General features: G+C 42.8%; 1 protein-coding gene across 3 annotated transcripts in view; it reads right to left on the bottom strand.

Moving 5' to 3' along the window:
* tbc1d4 (TBC1 domain family, member 4) overlaps positions 1 to 17,285 on the bottom strand; it is a 128,874-nt gene that overhangs the window by 14,098 nt on the left and 97,491 nt on the right. For all 3 annotated transcript variants that reach the window (XM_020462295.2, XM_020462296.2, XM_031805589.1), the window contains 6 exons: positions 17,094 to 17,242; positions 14,119 to 14,331; positions 11,807 to 11,971; positions 11,357 to 11,515; positions 10,723 to 10,967; positions 7,432 to 7,591 (listed from right to left, as the gene is read on the bottom strand). In XM_020462295.2, coding sequence (XP_020317884.1) covers positions 7,432 to 7,591; positions 10,723 to 10,967; positions 11,357 to 11,515; positions 11,807 to 11,971; positions 14,119 to 14,331; positions 17,094 to 17,242 — 1,091 coding nt within the window. The remainder of the gene's footprint in view (positions 1 to 7,431; positions 7,592 to 10,722; positions 10,968 to 11,356; positions 11,516 to 11,806; positions 11,972 to 14,118; positions 14,332 to 17,093; positions 17,243 to 17,285) is intronic.

Raw genomic sequence — 17,285 nt, 5'->3', positions numbered from 1 at the left:
CCGGACAACTTTCTCATGGTTTCTGGAAGGAAATGCTGTAGGAATGCTCAACCGGTGTCGCTCATTCAGCCGACAGAAACTTTCAACCGGTTTTCCCCATTAAGCAGCAAGTTAGTCTGAGGCCGAGCCTTCTCGTCTCTACTCCTCCCGTTACGGGGTCTGAGATGCCGAAGCTTCCCACCATTAGCTCTGACAAATTGAAAACCCTAGTCATTGGTGACTCCATTACCCGCAGTATTAGACTTAAAACGAATCATCCAGAGATCATACACTGTTTACCAGGGGGCAGGGCTACCGACGTTAAGGCTAATCTGAAGATGGTGCTGGCTAAAGCTAAAATTGGTGAGTGTAGAGTATAGAAATATTGTTATCCACGTCGGCACCAACAATGTTAGGATGAAACAGTCAGATGTCACCACGCGCAACATAGCTTCAACGGGTAAATCAGCTAGAAAGATGTGTCGGCATCGAGTAATTGTCTCTGGCCCCCTCCCAGTTAGGGGGAGTGATGAGCTCTACAGCAGAGTCTCACAACTCAATCGCTGGTTGAAAACTGTTTTCTGCCCCTCCCAAAAGATGGAATTTGTAGATAATTGGGACTCACCCACAAACAGGACCAAGCCTGACCTGCTGAGGAGTGATGGACTCCATCCTAGCTGGAGGGGTGCTCTCATCTTATCTACCAACAAAGACAGGGTTCTAACTCCACAATGAAATAGGGTGCAGGCCAGGCAGCAGGCTGTTATCCAGCCTGCCAGCTTAGTGGAGTCTGCCACTAGCACAGTCAGTGTAGTCAGCTCAGCTATTCCCATTGAGACCGTGTCTGTGTCTCGACCTGGGTTGGGCAAAACTAAACATGGCGGTGTTTGCCTTAGCAATCTCACTAGGATTAAGACCTCCTCCATTCCTGTCATTATTGAAAGAGATTGTGATACCTCACATCTCAAAATAGGGCTACTTCATGTTAGATCCCTTACTTCAAAGGCAATTATAGTCAATGAACATTAGTTCATTGACTATAATCACTGATCATAATCTTGATGTGATTGGCCTGACTGAAACATGGCTTAAGCCTGATGAATTGACTTTGTTAAATGAGGCCTCACCCCCTGGTTACACTAGTGACCATATCCCCCATGCATCCCGCAAAGGCAGAGGTGTTTCTAACATTTACGATAGCAAATTTCAATTTACAAAAAAATAAAATGAAGTTTTCATCTTTTGAGCTTCTAGTCATGAAATCTATGCAGCCTACTCAATCACTTTTTATAGGTACTGTTTACAGGCCTCCAGAGTCATATACAGTGTTCCTCATTGAGTTCCCTGAATTCCTATCGAACCTTGTAGTCATAGTAGATAATATTCTAATTTTTGTTGACGTTAATATTCACATGGAAAAGTCCACAGACCCACTCCAAAAGGCTTTCGGAGCCATCATCGACTCAGTGGGTTTTGTCCAACATGTCTCTGGACCTACTCACTGTCACAGTCATACTCTGGACCTAGTTTTGTCCCATGGAATAAATGGTGTGGATCTTAATGTTTTTCCTCATAATCCTGGACTATAGGACCACTATTTTATTACGTTTGCAATTGCAACAAATATAATCTGCTCAGACCACAACCCAGGAGCATCAAAAGTCGTGCTATAAATTCACAGACAACACAAAGATTCCTTGATGCCCTTCCAGACTCCCTCTGTCTACCCAAGGACGTCAGAGGACACAACTCTGTTAACCACCTAACTGAGGAACTCAATTTAACCTTGCGCAATACCCTAGATGCAGTTGCACCCCTAAAAACTAAAAACATTTCTCATAAGAAACTAGCTCCCTGGTATACAGAAAATACCCGAGCTCTGAAGCAAGCTTCCAGAAAATTGGAACGGATATGGCGCCACAGCAAACTGGAAGTCTTCGACTAGCTTGGAAAGACAGTACCGTGCAGTATCGAAGAGCCCTTACTGCTGCTCGATCATCCTATTTTTCCAACTTAATTGAGGAAAATAAGAACAATCCGAAATTTATTTTTGATACTGTCGCAAAGCTAACTAAAAAGCAGCATTCCCCAAGAGAGGATGGCTTTCACTTCAGCAGTAATAAATTAATGAACTTCTTTGAGGAAAAGATCATGACTATTAGAAAGCAAATTACGGACTCCTCTTTAAATCTGCGTATTCCTTCAAAGCTCAGTTGTCCTGAGTCTGCACAACTCTGCCAGGACATAGGATCAAGAGAGATCCTCAAGTGTTTTAGTACTATATCTCTTGATACAATGATGAAAATAATCATGGCCTCTAAACCGGTTGTGTACCAAACTCACTAAAAGTGGCAGTAATAAAGCCTCTCTTGAAAAAGCCAAACCTTGACCCAGAAAATATAAAAAACTATCGACCTATATCGAATCTTCCATTCCTCTCAAAATGTTTAGAAAAGGCTGTTGCGCAGCAACTCACTGCCTTCCTGAAGACAAACAATGTATACGAAATGCTTCAGACTGGTTTTAGACCCCATCATAGCACTGAGACTGCACTTGTGAAGGTGGTAAATAACCTTTTAATGGCATCAGACCAAGGCTTTGCATGTGTCCTCGTGCTCCTAGACCTTAGTGATATCAGTTTGTCTCTGTGAATGGTTTGTCCTCTGACAAATCAACTGTAAATTTCGGTGTTCCTCAAGGTTCCGTTTTAGGACCACTATTGTTTTCACTATATATTTTACCTCTTGGGGATGTCATTCGAAAACATAATGTTAACTTTCACTGCTATGCGGATGACACACAGCTGTACATTTCAATTAAACATGGTGAAGCCCCAAAATTGCCCTCGCTAGAAGCCTGTGTTTCAGACATAAGGAAGTGGATGGCTGCAAACGTTCAACTTTTAAACTCGGACAAAACAGAGATGCTTGTTCTAGGTCCCGAGAAACAAAGAGATCTTCTGTTGAATCTGACTATTAATCTTAATGGTTGTACAGTCTGCTCAAATAAAACTGAAGGACCTCGGCGTTACTTTGGACCCTGATCTCTCTTTTGACGAACATATTGTCACGCCTTGGTCATAGTGTTTTGTGTTTTCGTTATATATTTTGGTCAGGCCAGGGTGTGACATGGGTTTATGTGTTTGGTTTCGTATTGGGGTTTTATAGGATTTGGGATTGCTATGTTTAGGGGTATGTCTAGTTAGGCTTGGCTGCCTGAGGCAGTTCTCAATCTGGAGTCAGGTGATTCTCGTTGCCTCTGATTGGGAACCGTATTTAGGTAGCCTGAGTTTCACTTTGTATTTCGTGGGTGATTGTTCCTGTCTCTGTGTAGTTTCACCAGATAGGCTGTAATTAGGTTTCACGTTCCGTTTGTTGTTTTCGTATTTAAGTTATTTCATGTATCGTCACTTTTTTCATTAAAGACATGAGTAACCACCACGCTGCATTTCGGTCCTCTCTTTCAACAAACGAAGAACGCCGTTACACATATCAAGACTGTTTCAAGGACAGCTTTTTTCCATCTACGTAACATTGCAAAAATCAGAAACTTTCTGTCCAAAAATGATGCAGAAAAATTAATCCATGCTTTTGTTACTTCTAGGTTAGACCACTGCAATGCTCTACTTTCCGGCTACCCGGATAAAGCACTAAATAAAATTCAGTTAGTGCTAAATACGGCTGCTAGAATCCTGACTAGAACCCCAAAATTTGATCATATTACTCCAGTGCTAGCCTCCTTATACTGGCTTCCTGTCAAGGCAAGGGCTGATTTCAAGGTTTTACTGCTAACCTACAAAGCATTACATGGGCTTGCTCCTACCTATCTCTCTGATTTGGTCCTGCCGTACATACCTACACGTACGCTACGGTCACAAGACGCAGGCCTCCTAATTGTCCCTAGAATTTATAAGCAAACAGCTGGAGGCAGGGCTTTCTCCTATAGAGCTCCATTTTTATGGAATGATCTGCCTACCCATGTGAGAGATGCAAACTCGGTCTCAACCTTTAAATCTGAACTGAATACTCATCTCTTCAGTGGGTCATATGATTGAGTGTAGTCTGGCCCAGGAGTGTGAAGGTGAACGGAAAGGCTCTGGAGCAAAGAACCGCCCTTGCTGTCTCTGCCTGGCCGGTTCCCCTCTTTCCACTGGGATTCTCTGCCTCTAACCCTAATACAGGGGCTGAGTCACTGGCTTACTGGTGCTCTTCCATGCAGTCCCTTGGAGGGGTGCGTCACTTGAGTGGGTTGAGTCACTGATGTGATCTTCCTGTCTGGGTTGGCGCCCCCCCTTGGGTTGTGCCGTGGCGGAGATCTTTTTGGGCAATACTCGGCCTGAGGATGGTAAGTTGGTGGTTGAACATATCCCTCTCGTGGTGTGGGGGCTGTGCTTTGGCAAAGTGGGTGGGGTTATATCCTTCCTGTTTGGCCCTGTCCGGGGGTATCATCGGATGGGGCCGCAGTGTCTCCTGACCACTCCCGTCTCAGCCTCCAGTATTTATGCTGCAGTAGTTTGTGTGTCGGGGGGCTAGGGTCAGTTTGTTACATCTGGAGTACTTCTCCTGTCATATCCGGTGTCTTGTGGGAATTTAAGTATGCTCTCTCTAATTCTCTCTTTCTCTCTTTCTTTCTTTCTCTCTCTCGGAGGACCTAAGCCCTAGGACCATGCCTCAGGACTACCTGGCATGATGACTCCTTGCTGTCCCCAGTCCACCTGGCCATGCTGCTGCTCCAGTTTCAAGTGTTCTGCCTGTGATTATTATTACCATGCTGGTCATTTATGAACATTTGAACACCATGTTCTGTTATAATCTCCACCCGGCACAGCCAGAAGAGGACTGGCCACCCCTCACAGTCTGGTTCCTATCTAGGTTTCTTCCTAGGTTTTGAACTTTCTAGGGAGTTTTTCCTAGCCACTATGCTTCTACACCTGCATTGCTTACTGTTTGGGGTTTTAGGCTGGGTTGTACAGCACTTTGAGATATCAGCTGATGTACGAAGGGCTATATAAATGAATTTGATTTTTAGTTGTGATACAAACCTTATCAAAACATTTAGGCTAGGCTACATGAGGTGTGCGACTGATATAAAGTCAACAAAAAAAAGGCATTCGCTGTTTCTTGCCTAGTTGTCCTTCATTCATTGATAATATATAATTCACAAGTGACAGGCTAATATGGTCACCCACTTGTCTTTACATGTACTAAATAATATGAGTGTGAAATTCATTTTGATTTAAAATGGACCATTATCATCCACCTGTATAGAAAGTGCATTCGGAAAGTATTCAGACCCCTTGACTTTTTCCACATTTTGTTACGTTACAGCCTTATCAATCTATACACAATACCCCTTAATGACAAAACGTTGCAAGTTTATTACAAATAAAAACAGAAATACCTTAGTTATTTGAGTATTCAGACCCTTTGCTATGAGACTTGAAATTGAGCTCAGGAGCATCCTGTTTCCATTGATCATCCTTGAAATGTTTATACAACTTGATTGGAATCCACCTCTGGTAAATTAAATTGATTGTTAAGGCATACACCTGTTGATATAAGGTCCCACAGTTGACAGAGAAACCAAGCCATGAGGTCGAAGGAATTGTACGTAGAGCTTTGAGACAGGATTGTGTCAAGGCACAGATCTGGGGAATGGTAACAACAAATTGCTGCAGCATTGAAGGTCCCCAAGAACACAGTGGCCTTCATCGTTCTTCAATGGAATAAATTTGGAACCGCCAAGACTCTTCCTAGAGCTGGCCGCCCGGCCGAACTGAGCAATCGGGGGAGAAGGGCTTAGGCGAGGAAGGTGTCCAAGAACCAGTCACTTTGACAGAGCTCCAGCGTTCCTCTGTGGAGAAAGACAACCATCTTTGCAGCACTCAACCAATCAGACCTTTATGGTATGGCCAGATGGAAACCACTCCTCAGTAAAGGTACAGCCCACTTGAATTTGCCAAAAGGCACCTAAAGGACTCTCAGACCGTGAGAAACAAGATTTTCTTTTTTGACGAACCCATGATTGAACTCCTTGGCCTGAATGCCAAGTGTCACGTCTGGAGGAAACCTCCAGAGTGCTCAGTACCTCATACTGGGGCGAAGTTTCACCTTCCAACAGGACAACTACCCTAAGCACACAGCCAAGACAACGCAGGAGTGACTGAATGTCCTTGAGTGGCCCAGCCAGAGCCCAGACTTGAACCTGATCCAACATATTTGGAGAGACCTGAAAATAGCTGTGCAGCGACATTCTCCATCCAACCTGACAGAGCTTGAGAGGATCTGCAGAGAAAAATAGGAGAAATTCCCCAAATACAGGTGTGCCAAGCTTGTAGCGTCATACCCAAGAAGACTCCAGGCTGTAATCGCTGCCAAAGATGCTTCAACAAAGTACTGAGCAAAGGCTCTGAATACTTATGTAAATGTGATATTTCATAAATTTGCACAAAAAAATCATTATGGTGTATTGTGTGTAGATTGATGAAAAAATAAGATTGAATACATTTTAGAATAAGGCTGTAACCTAACAAAATATGGAAGAAGTCATGGGGTGTGAATACTTTCAGAATGCAATGTAAATAGCGAATGGAGGATCCTTTTTCCGTGATTAATTTTTATGCCAGCCAGGTAGGCTATACTCCTGTTGTAAATATAAGTAACGTTCTTAATATTAGGAAAGTTGAGAAATAAATATACAGTGCCTTGCGAAAGTATTCAGCCCCCTTGAACTTTTGCGACCTTTTGCCACATTTCAGGCTTCAAACACAAAGATATAAAACTGTATTTTTTTGTGAAGAATCAACAACAAGTGGGACACAATCATGAAGTGGAACGACATTTATTGGATATTTAAAACTTTTTTACCAAATCAAAAACTGAAAAATTGGGCGTGCAAAATTATTCAGCCCCCAGTTTTATATCTTTATGTTTGAAGCCTGAAATGTGGCAAAAGGTCGCAAAGTTCAAGGGGGCCGAATACTTTCGCAAGGCACTGTAGAAGACCTAGCCTATAGAAAGCTGATGGGATCCTCCTCTTTTGAATAGAGGACAAAACTCTGTTTTCTCATGCAATTGCATAGCCTATAGAAATGTTGCGCAACATAAGCTCTCATGAAGTGTTTGATTCGATTTTCGATTACATTTGTATTGATGTCAGAGTGATTAGAGCGACAATAGAGTGCTGAGTACCAGGCAGTTAGCAAGTTTGGTAGGCCATCAGCAGCATCAGAGCTAATTACCGTGACTAAGCGGATACGTGGAATTTGACTGCCGTCATGACTCGTGACCGCCGGTGTGGCAGTAATAAGGTTACCGTAACAGCCCTTAGGCACACCTGGGACATTCAAAAATATCCACATACAAATGTTCAGTGGCTATGTGTGACAAAGTCTGTCGAGAAAAACATCAATGAATCCGCACATACTTCCCTACTGTATAATCAGTTGCTTACCAAATATCCGTGCGACGAATCCGAGTGGGAACTGGGAGGCAAAGAGTGTGAGGAACCATGGGGCTGCGTAGAGGCTGGGGCAGATCTCGTGTTCCTCCAGGTGGCTGTACAGCTCCCTGTGGTAGTCGTGCAGCAGCCTGGACAACTGGTACATCTGAATCTGAAATATACACGCACACAGACACACAAAGATCAGTACATATCTGTGGTAGACATGCAGCAGATACAGCTGGAAAACAGGTACATCTGGCTATGCAGGGGCCACAATCAGATCAGACTATCAATATTTTAATTTAACCTTGATTTAACATGTAACCACATGTGTCCAAAATCTGTCTTGTCTACTTACTAAAACGACATACTATTTGGAACACAGACTGTGTCCATAATCTGTCTTGTCTACTACTTACTAATGTGTACTAATCACACTACATACCTTTTGGTAAAAAAATGAATGCAGTAAGCAACAAACATCAACGTACCAGGCTCATCCATACTGAGAATGCACAATTATATTATTTCCTGCCATTTGTTCCACCCCCCACCCCCCTCCCCACAACATAAAAGCTGACAGTATTTCACTTTCAACCACATAGTACTTCAGTTCATCTTGGATGCATTTTCTATCAGGAACATGTTAGGTCATTTTCAGAGCTTTTCAAGAAAAATATGTACTGTAATTTTGAAATTTTGCACGGAAAATATTGCCGGTCCCTAAACGTCTTTCCTCCAGGAGAGAAGCAGAAATGCAAGAGAAAGCTTTACTGATGTCAAGTAGATTGTTGATGATGCAGTGATCCTATCGATTTATGACATTCTGGTGAGCAAGGCTTTATTTCGTATTATACAGCTTCAAGTAATGACAGAAGAGAAGCTGCATGTACTGTATCAAATTATATACAAGTTAAAGTTGCGATAAGTAACTTTTTGGGCGACCTGACCAAATTCACATAGAAATGTGAGTTATACAGTAGATCTGTCATTCTAATTCAAAGCAAGTCTAAGAAGCGCTAGATCTGTTCTATGTGCGCTAATTTTAGCTTCTTCCCGTTCTTAAGTTACATTTTTGCATCTTTTATGTTTGGTTTTGAACACCAGCTTCAAACAGCTGAAAGTACAATATTTTTGGTTCTGGAAAAGATATTTCACAGTGGTTTAATGGTACAATTATTCTCTACACTATACTTGCTTGTTTTGCCACCTAAACTGACTTTAGGCAAACTATTAGAATTTTAGCAACCAGATAGTACATCTATAACTAACAAATAGCCTACCCAATGCCTACCCAATTAGAAAAATATCTAAATTATGCTTAAAAATTATTTCTGCTGCCCATGGGCAAAAGAGGAATATTTGGTTTATAAAAATAAAAAAAACATACTAGGCTCATCCTTACTGAGAAGGCATCTTACAATGTGCAATAGTGCTTGTTCCCTGGCATTCGTTCATTTTGCGAATTGTTACGAGATGAAACCAAAATGAGTGTATATTTTCTCATTCCCAATCAGAGTACTATGAACACAAGTACAGTTATTTGGACATAGTCAGACATCATCCTTGAAACACACTTACAACACAGTACACACATATGATACACATATAGGATGCATACATGCAGGATCTGGCTAGATGGTTTTACATAGTTATTACTCCTGAACATCTGACTGCATAGGCCTATAGCTGACTTGATGTTAGCTTACTCCTACTCCACACAAAACAGTCAGAAAGGGTAGCTAACAAGATAAACAGCTACCAACCACGCCATCTCCTAAAAGTGGACAGACGGTCAGATACCTTACTTTCCTCACCCTGACACGGCTCATTAGAGAAGAGAATAACAGATGAAGACCAAAAATGACCCTAAAGTGACGCAAGCATGCTCCAGCCCTGACAGAATAGTCCGATAGTTGAACCTAGCGAGTGCTTAAAAAGAATCACAAATCAAAAGTTAACTCACCCAGTTACTAACAGTGGAAGGTTTGTCAACACTGATAAAGAAACAATGGAGAAAAACATTCCACCTGTGTGAACTTTGGGTTGGCCTTAGCAGAGCCCAATAAGAACACAGTTAAAGGCCTGAGAGGGCAGTGGTTGGCCATAAACCAGCCCTTAGTTGCCAGATAGATTAAACATTACCACGCCTGCTTGTGCATTTACCAGTCAGAACAGGCTACATGGCTAAGCTAGTAATGTATAGCCAAGACTAACAGAACGAACAGTACAGTTGGGAAGGTTTGGATATGGGGTTGGTTGTTGTTTGCTGTATGTGATAGTAGAGCGGTGGCCTGAGGGAACACACCTAATGTGTTGGGAGAAGTGTTATGAAATTAAATTTTACGTAATATTTGAAATTGTATTTAACGGCTTTAATGTTGCTGGACCCCAGAAAGAGTAGCTGGGGATCCTTAACAAAAACTAATAAATACATCATCGTTTTACTTCCCAGGTGAGACCCCCTTGTGAGATAGTTTTATTTTCAAGGGGAATGGAACCCACCTCCTACCCACTGTTGCCCTAGCTTCTGTCTTTAAAAAGGGGGGGGAAAAACTGAACAGAGCTCGCAAAAGTGGAACGAGCCCTGACATGAGTGGCCAATGATTCACTGACACAAGCGTCACTATGTACCATTTGTGCCAGGATGTTATTGTGTTGAATTATTTGTGGTAAAAGTGCTAGCAAGTTGTCATTGTTATCACATACAGATAACTGCCTACATAAAGGAAACCAATCACTCAATCAAATGTCTTTTATAAAGTCCTTTTTACATCAGCAGTTGTCACAAAGGGCTTATACAGAATCCCAGCCTAAAACCCCAAGAACAAGCAATGCAGATGTAGAAGCACAGTGGCTAGGAAAAACTCCCTAGAAAGACAGGAACCTAGGAAGACACCTAGAGAGGAGCCAGGCTCCGAGGGGTAGCCAGTCCTCTTCTGGCTGTGCCGGGTGGAGATTACATAGTTCTTGAAGATGTTCAAACGTTCATAGATGACCAGCAGGGTCAAATAATAATATCAGTTGTTGTAGAGGATGCAACAGGTCAGCACCTCAGTAGAACATTTCCGTTGGCTTTTCATAGCCGATCATTCAGAGGTCGAGACAGCAGGTGCGGAAGAGAGATATCATTTTATCCCTTATTTACTAGTCGTTTCTTAGGTAATACCATATAAACACCAGGTGAATACTAGATTAAAGTACCAGATTATATATATATTTTTAAACTGGGCTTTTAAATAAAGCATTACCAAAATGTCCAGCAAACACCTCCCTCCATCCATCCATCCATCCCCCTACCTGTAGAGAAGTCATGTCAGGCCTGTATTGTCTGCGGAAGCCCAGGTCGTACATCAGGAACTTGAGCATGTCAAAGGCCTGGTCCTCACTCATGTGCAACAGCAGGATACCTGCCACAAAGCTGATGCCCTGGCAGTAGCCCACCTCAGTGTCTAACAAAGAGTAGGCCTTGAGCAGATTGTAGAGGGACAGCTGCCCTGCACCCAGCTGGGCTGAGAAGTACTGGTGGGTGGGGAACGTCCGACCTATTGAATTCATTCAAATAAGAAATAAATACACCAATCAATCAATTGGTGTGTGTTTGCTTTTGTGTGGGTATGTACTAGAGGAGGCTGGTGGAAGAAGCTATAGGAGGACAGGCTCATTGTAATGGCTTGAATGGAATAAATGGAACGGATTCCATATGTTTGATACCCTTCCATTTATTCCATTCCAGCCATTACAATGAGCCTGTCCTCCTATAGCTCCTCCCACCAGCCTCCTCTAGTACATAAACAAGCATGTGCACACATGGAGTATTACTGGGCAGTGAGCTGCTTCAGCAAGTCCTGGTGGAGTGTGTGTGTATGCATGTGTGCCAGCGTGCATGTGTGTCTTTGTTTGTGTGTGTGTGAATGCATGCACGTGCACATACCCAGGTCAACTAGTATGGAGTGCTGCTGGGCCGTGAGCTGCTTCAGCAGGTCTTGGTAGGGGGTGTCTGGGGCGTGGCGGCCGGGGGGCAGACGGTGTCTCAGGCGGTGCTGCTGGGAGAAGAGGAGCCACACCTCCCCACGCCTGCCCTTAGGGACACCTAGGGACAGAGATGAAGATGTTTTGGAGTACAGAGCGTTGGATGTGTCAGGAGTATGGAGAAAGTGTAGGATGTGGTAGGAAGATAAACACATTACATTACACATGCAATACATAGATTAGCAAAGACAGGCAACCATACTAATACAGACATACAACGCGCACACACACACAAGTACAAACAACAGACGTGTGGGGCAGCTGCAGAAAGAGGGGGACTTCAGCACACACACGGATCACCCACCCACCCAACACACACACCTTAACCCTTATCGCTCTCTCTCTCGCTCACCCTTAGAGATTGCATTGTGGACCTCCTCTTTGTCCAACGGGATGACCTTGGCTCTGCCCGGAACGCTCAGCTTCCTGTCCCAGAAGGCTAGCACGTCTTTAATGCATGTTCCCACTTCCTGGTAGTCCAGCTTCATCTTCCGGATGTGCAGCTCGTCTCGACTTGCTAGCGGAGAGAGGTTACACAGAGTGGTCAAGAGGTCAGAGAGAGATCAAAGCAGTGTTAATTTCACCAACAAAAATAGTGACGAAAATGTTACATTTTACAGTGGCAAGTGACAAGATAACTGGCTATATAGACCCAGAAAAAACTATAACTAAACAAAAAAGATTTTTCATTTCAGTTGATGAAAACGAGACAAGTGGACTTGACGAGTTTTTGGAGACATTAAGAGCTTTTCAGTGTTATTTGTTTGGTCCAATGAAAAGCATGAATGACATTAGCAGAATTATAGCCTCTGCCGAGTCCCCAATAACCGGATGTTCCAGTTTTCAGGGGAAATGGAAAGGGAGCCTATGCACGACATCTGCTTTTGGATGTTAACAAGCTGACACTCCATCTTAACTCCTCCATGTTTACCAGATTGGTTGAACAGTGCAGAACAGAACCTCCCTAGACAGTTATTTTCTTCTTCTCGTCAAGACCAGTATGTAGGGGCAACATTTGGAGCCACACCGAGGAAACACTGTGCACCTGGCAACCTTGGTTAGCGCGCACTGCGCCCGGGCCGCCACAGGAGTCGCTGGTGCGCGATGAGACAAGGATATCCCTACCGGCCAAACTCTCCTTAACCCGGACGACGCTAGGCCAATTATGCGTCGCCCCACGGTCGGGGCTTTGTGATGGCCACTCCAATACCTTGACTTTGTTGTCCTTAAGTCATTTTGCCAGTATGTTTGTGGTAATTGTCAATTTGGAAGACCCATTTGCTTTAACTTCCTGACAGATGTCTTGAGATGTTGCTTCAATATATCCACATAGTTTCCCTTCCTCATAATGCCATCTATTTTGTGAAGTACACCAGTCCCTCCTGCAGCAAAGCACCCTCGCAACATGATGCTGCCACCCCCGTGCTTCAAGGTTGGGATTATGTCCTTCGGCTTGCAAGCCACCCCCTTTTTCCTCCAAACATAACGATGGTCATTATGGCCAAACAGTTCTTTTTTTGTTTCATCAGACCAGAGGACATTTCTCCAAAAAGTACCATCTTTGTTGCAAACCATAGTCTGGCTTTTTTATGGTGGTTTTGGAGCAGGGCTTCTGCCTTGCTGAGAGCCTTTCAGGTTATGTCGACATAGGACTTGTTTTACTGTGGATATAGATACTTTTGTACCTGTTTCCTCCAGCATCTTCACAAGGTCCTTTGCTTTTGTTCTGGGATTGATTTGCACTTTTCGCACTGAAGTTCATTCATCTCTAGGAGACAGAACACGTCTCCTTCCTGAGCGGTATGACGGCTTGCTGTCCCATGGTGTTTATACTTGCGTACTATTGTTTGTACAGATGAACGTGGTACCTTCAGGCGTTTGGAACTTGCTCCCAAGGATGAACCAGACTTGGAGGTCTACTATTGTTTGTGGAGGTCTTGGCTGATTTGATTTCCCATTGATGTCAAGCAAAGAGGCACTGAGTTTGAAGGTAGGCATTGAAATACATCCACAGGTACACCTCCAATTGACTCAAATGATATCAATTAGGCTATCAGAAGTGTCTAATTACGTAATTTTCTGGAGTTTTCCAAGCTGTTTAAAGGCACAGTCAATTTAGTGTATGTAAACTTCTGACCCACTGGAATTGTGATACAGTGAATTATAAGTGAAATAATCTGTCTGTAAACAATTGTTGGAAAAATTACTTTTGTCATGCACAAAGTAGATGTCCTAACCGACTTGACAAAACTATAGTTTGTTAACAAGAAATTTGTGGATTGGTTGAATGAGTTGTAATAACTCCAACCTAAGTGTATGTAAACTTCCGACTTCAACGGTATATCCTTTCATATATCTAATGTAACTCTAGCCATTATCCTCTCAGATATCATACTCTGACTTACGATAACTACGTTCTCTCATATCGAACTCTGGCTAATGCCAACTTTTTTCATGTCCTGAAATTGTTCAAATGCTATTTTAGGCATAAAGATTAGATTTAGGGTTTGGGTTAAGGGTTAGGGAAAATAGGATTTTGAATGGGAAAACGTGTGTGTGTGTGTGTGTGAGTGACAGGGGGTTGGGTACAGGTGTAAGCAAAGAGACAAGTTTCCTTTGTCTCTGCATAATAGATGACTAAAGCTCCATTCTATTCTCACTCACCCTCCAGTCTCTGGTTCTCCTTCTCCATGCGTAGCAGCAGTATCTGCTGGTGGATCGCCGTCTTCCATAGGGCCCGGTAGTGCACCGCCGTCCTCTTGGGCATCTTCCCAGTGAAGGTGTCACCCGAGGTGGGCAGTAGGCTGGCCAGGGGGTCCAGACTTGGGTCGAAGGAGCGGGGGGAGAGGGGCAGCAGGTCCATCACATCACAGTGGTCTGAGAGACAACATATCCAAATAACTGCAGTCATTTTTATTTGTCAAGCAAATAACTGTCGGTCTCACGGTAATTGACCGAAATTAACATAAACCAATTTAGCATCTCCTGGCTTCCATGCATTCCCTACAAGCATATCATACACTCCTTTGGAACATCTACATTTAAAAAATAATAAATCCATGTAATATAGCCTACACATTCCCAATAAATCCATTACGTATTTTAGACAGGTCTAAAGAAACATGATATGGAGAAAATGTAGTCTATTTCCGAAGAACAGAATATCATACCCTGAGTTGTCCTGATGTTGTCCTCATATCCGTGATGTGGCTATGTCATATGGCTGTGGGCTACACTAGTTCATTTAGTAGACAAGACTTGCTTAGAATACCGTGGCATTGTTTTATAGTATGAAGAATACAATTGAAGCTATTCAATTGAGGCTATTCTGTGTTGAGCTGTTAACAAAGAAATAGCTATTCCTATATGCTTAATTTAGAGTTATTCATGTAACTTTAGTTGTTCTACAAACATTGGGCTATATGTTTTGATTTTTAATACTTTGTAAAGCTGCATGATGCGACTAATGATGATTTGAAAAAAGTCGCATGAGCTCTGCTTTGTTTTTGCTCAGGCTGTACACACTACATCAGTCTCTCATTCACCATTTGAAAAGCACTTGATAATGCCTAGAATTACACAGTGGCATTCCCTTTGTGTGGCCGTAATGCACCCTAAAAAATCCAGGCCTTTTGCAGCAAGTGGCCGTTGTGCCCTTCTCCAAATCAAATCTCAATCACGTGATTGGGTCTTTCTCACAGGCTACAAGTGAAGACAGACACATCTGGGTTGCAATTGCGCGCGTCCTTATTTCCGAGGTGCATATTGAAGATATTGGAAGAACTGTCCACGTTTACTTTTCATCATCCAACAAGATGAGTAGGTCTCACAAACAGAAAACGCACTAGCCTATGTCAATCTACTATCCCCATTAGTACAAAAGTCAATCTATTCTATTCTCTGCGAGAAATAAATATTCCAAACATTGTCTGGGACAGTTTTGGGATGCGATAGATCCCAAATTTATACGACCACTAGCTTCAAAAACTCTGTTTTATGCAATGTGGCCGATGCAACAGATCAGAAGGTTTAGCTTAAAATGTTGATAAACTATTAGGCTATTTCTTCACATTATAAGCGCAGCAATGCACACATGGTAGTGGGCTATAAGCACGTATGTTCCATTAGCAGGAAAACATGTATCAAAAGTGACCACAAAAGTGATTATGCATGTAATGGTTTTATTATAAAATATGCATATTTATGTTGAAAATTATCTTACGAAATGGGAAACTCACACGCTGCTTATGTATGCCAGTTAGGTTCTACACTCCTTGTAAAGCAGGTTAATTTGCTTAATTTTAAGAAGTTATTTGGCCACTTTAGTTGTGATACAAACCCATTCAAAACATATAGGCCTATGGGTTAAGGCTACATGAGGCGTGCGACTATGACAAAAAAAAAGCTTGGTTTCTTTTGCTGGGCATCATTCATAAGTGATGATATATAATTCACATGTGATAGGCTAATATTGTCACCCATCAGACTATTCTTGATTTAATCTTGTCTTTACATATACTAACTAATATATGTGTGAAATTTGTTTTGATTTAGAATGGACCATTACCATGCACCTGTATTGAAACAGGGGCATGCGGGAAAAAATACCTGCCATCTGTGCACATAAATGGAGGATGCTTTTCCCGTGGTTCATTTTCATGCCAGCCAGGTAGGCTATACTCCTGTTGTAAATATAAGCAATGTGCTAAATATTAGGAAAGTTAGGAAATACATTTAGTAGGCCTAGCCTATAGAAAGCTGATGGGATCCTCCTATTTTTAGTAGAGGCCACCACTGTTTTCTCGCGCAATTTCAAAGCCTATAGAAATGTTACGCAACATGAGCTCATGGGCTCTCATGAAGTGTTTGATTAGATGTTCGATTACATTTGCATTGACGTCAGAGTGATTTGAGGGACAATCGAGTGCTGAGTACCAGGCAGTTAGCAAGTTTGGCAGGCTACTAATGACCACCAGCAACAGAGCTTGGAGAATCGCCTAATAACCGTGACTAAACGGTCACGTGGATTTTGACTGCCTTCATGACCACCGTAGTGGCGGTAATACGGTCACCGCAACAGCCCTAGTTGTAAGTCGGTCTCTTGCAGGCATGGTGTTTTACTGTTTGAGAGGACACAAGAGTTCAAGGATATATATGCTAATCATCACAATGTTTCATCACAAATTCATTATACATGTCAACTTTGCTGACTATATTGCGAGCCTGTTGTAATTCTGTACTAAAAGTACTGTGAGCGGGAATGCATTGTATTGGGTATTGTAATCTGATTATGCCGTTCTTAATTGCCCGAAAAATAAAGTTGGACTGAATTGAGTTTAATTGAATTGTACCAGTGTCTTATGGATGGTTTGTAATTACAAACCATCTGTGCTTGAGATGGGGAGCTACACTGGGGATTCGGGAAAACAGTCTATTTTTACCTGCTACACTTTTGCCAGCGTGAGCTACTTTATTAAGTGTTCTCGGGAGTGAAAATAGAATTTAACCTAATTTTACACTGAGCAGCGCGAGCCTCTCGCGGAGCCGTGCTGCTTGGGCCTAGGTTTCATTGAAATAATATAGCAGCGTCTCACACTGCAAAAATTACTTGTCCAGTGTAGCAAGCCTGTTACACACACCTGGGTGCTGCATGGATGTGGGCTTGTTCATGGGCGAGGCGACCCGCAGGAAGATCTTCTGTCTCCAGGACACTTTGCGGATGTTGAGGGGTGCACTCACACTGTCACTGCTGCATCCAGATAGCGTCCTCTTCCTGCCCTCCCCATTACTGATGGGCAAGGGGAAAGGATAAAGAGGGAGAAAGGGAGGGT

Source organism: Oncorhynchus kisutch, linkage group LG26, assembly GCF_002021735.2.
Source record: "Oncorhynchus kisutch isolate 150728-3 linkage group LG26, Okis_V2, whole genome shotgun sequence".
NCBI classification, from domain to species: domain Eukaryota; kingdom Metazoa; phylum Chordata; class Actinopteri; order Salmoniformes; family Salmonidae; genus Oncorhynchus; species Oncorhynchus kisutch.
The sequence above is the reverse complement of the archived record's forward strand: the minus strand, read 5'-3'. Positions and strand labels throughout refer to the sequence as shown.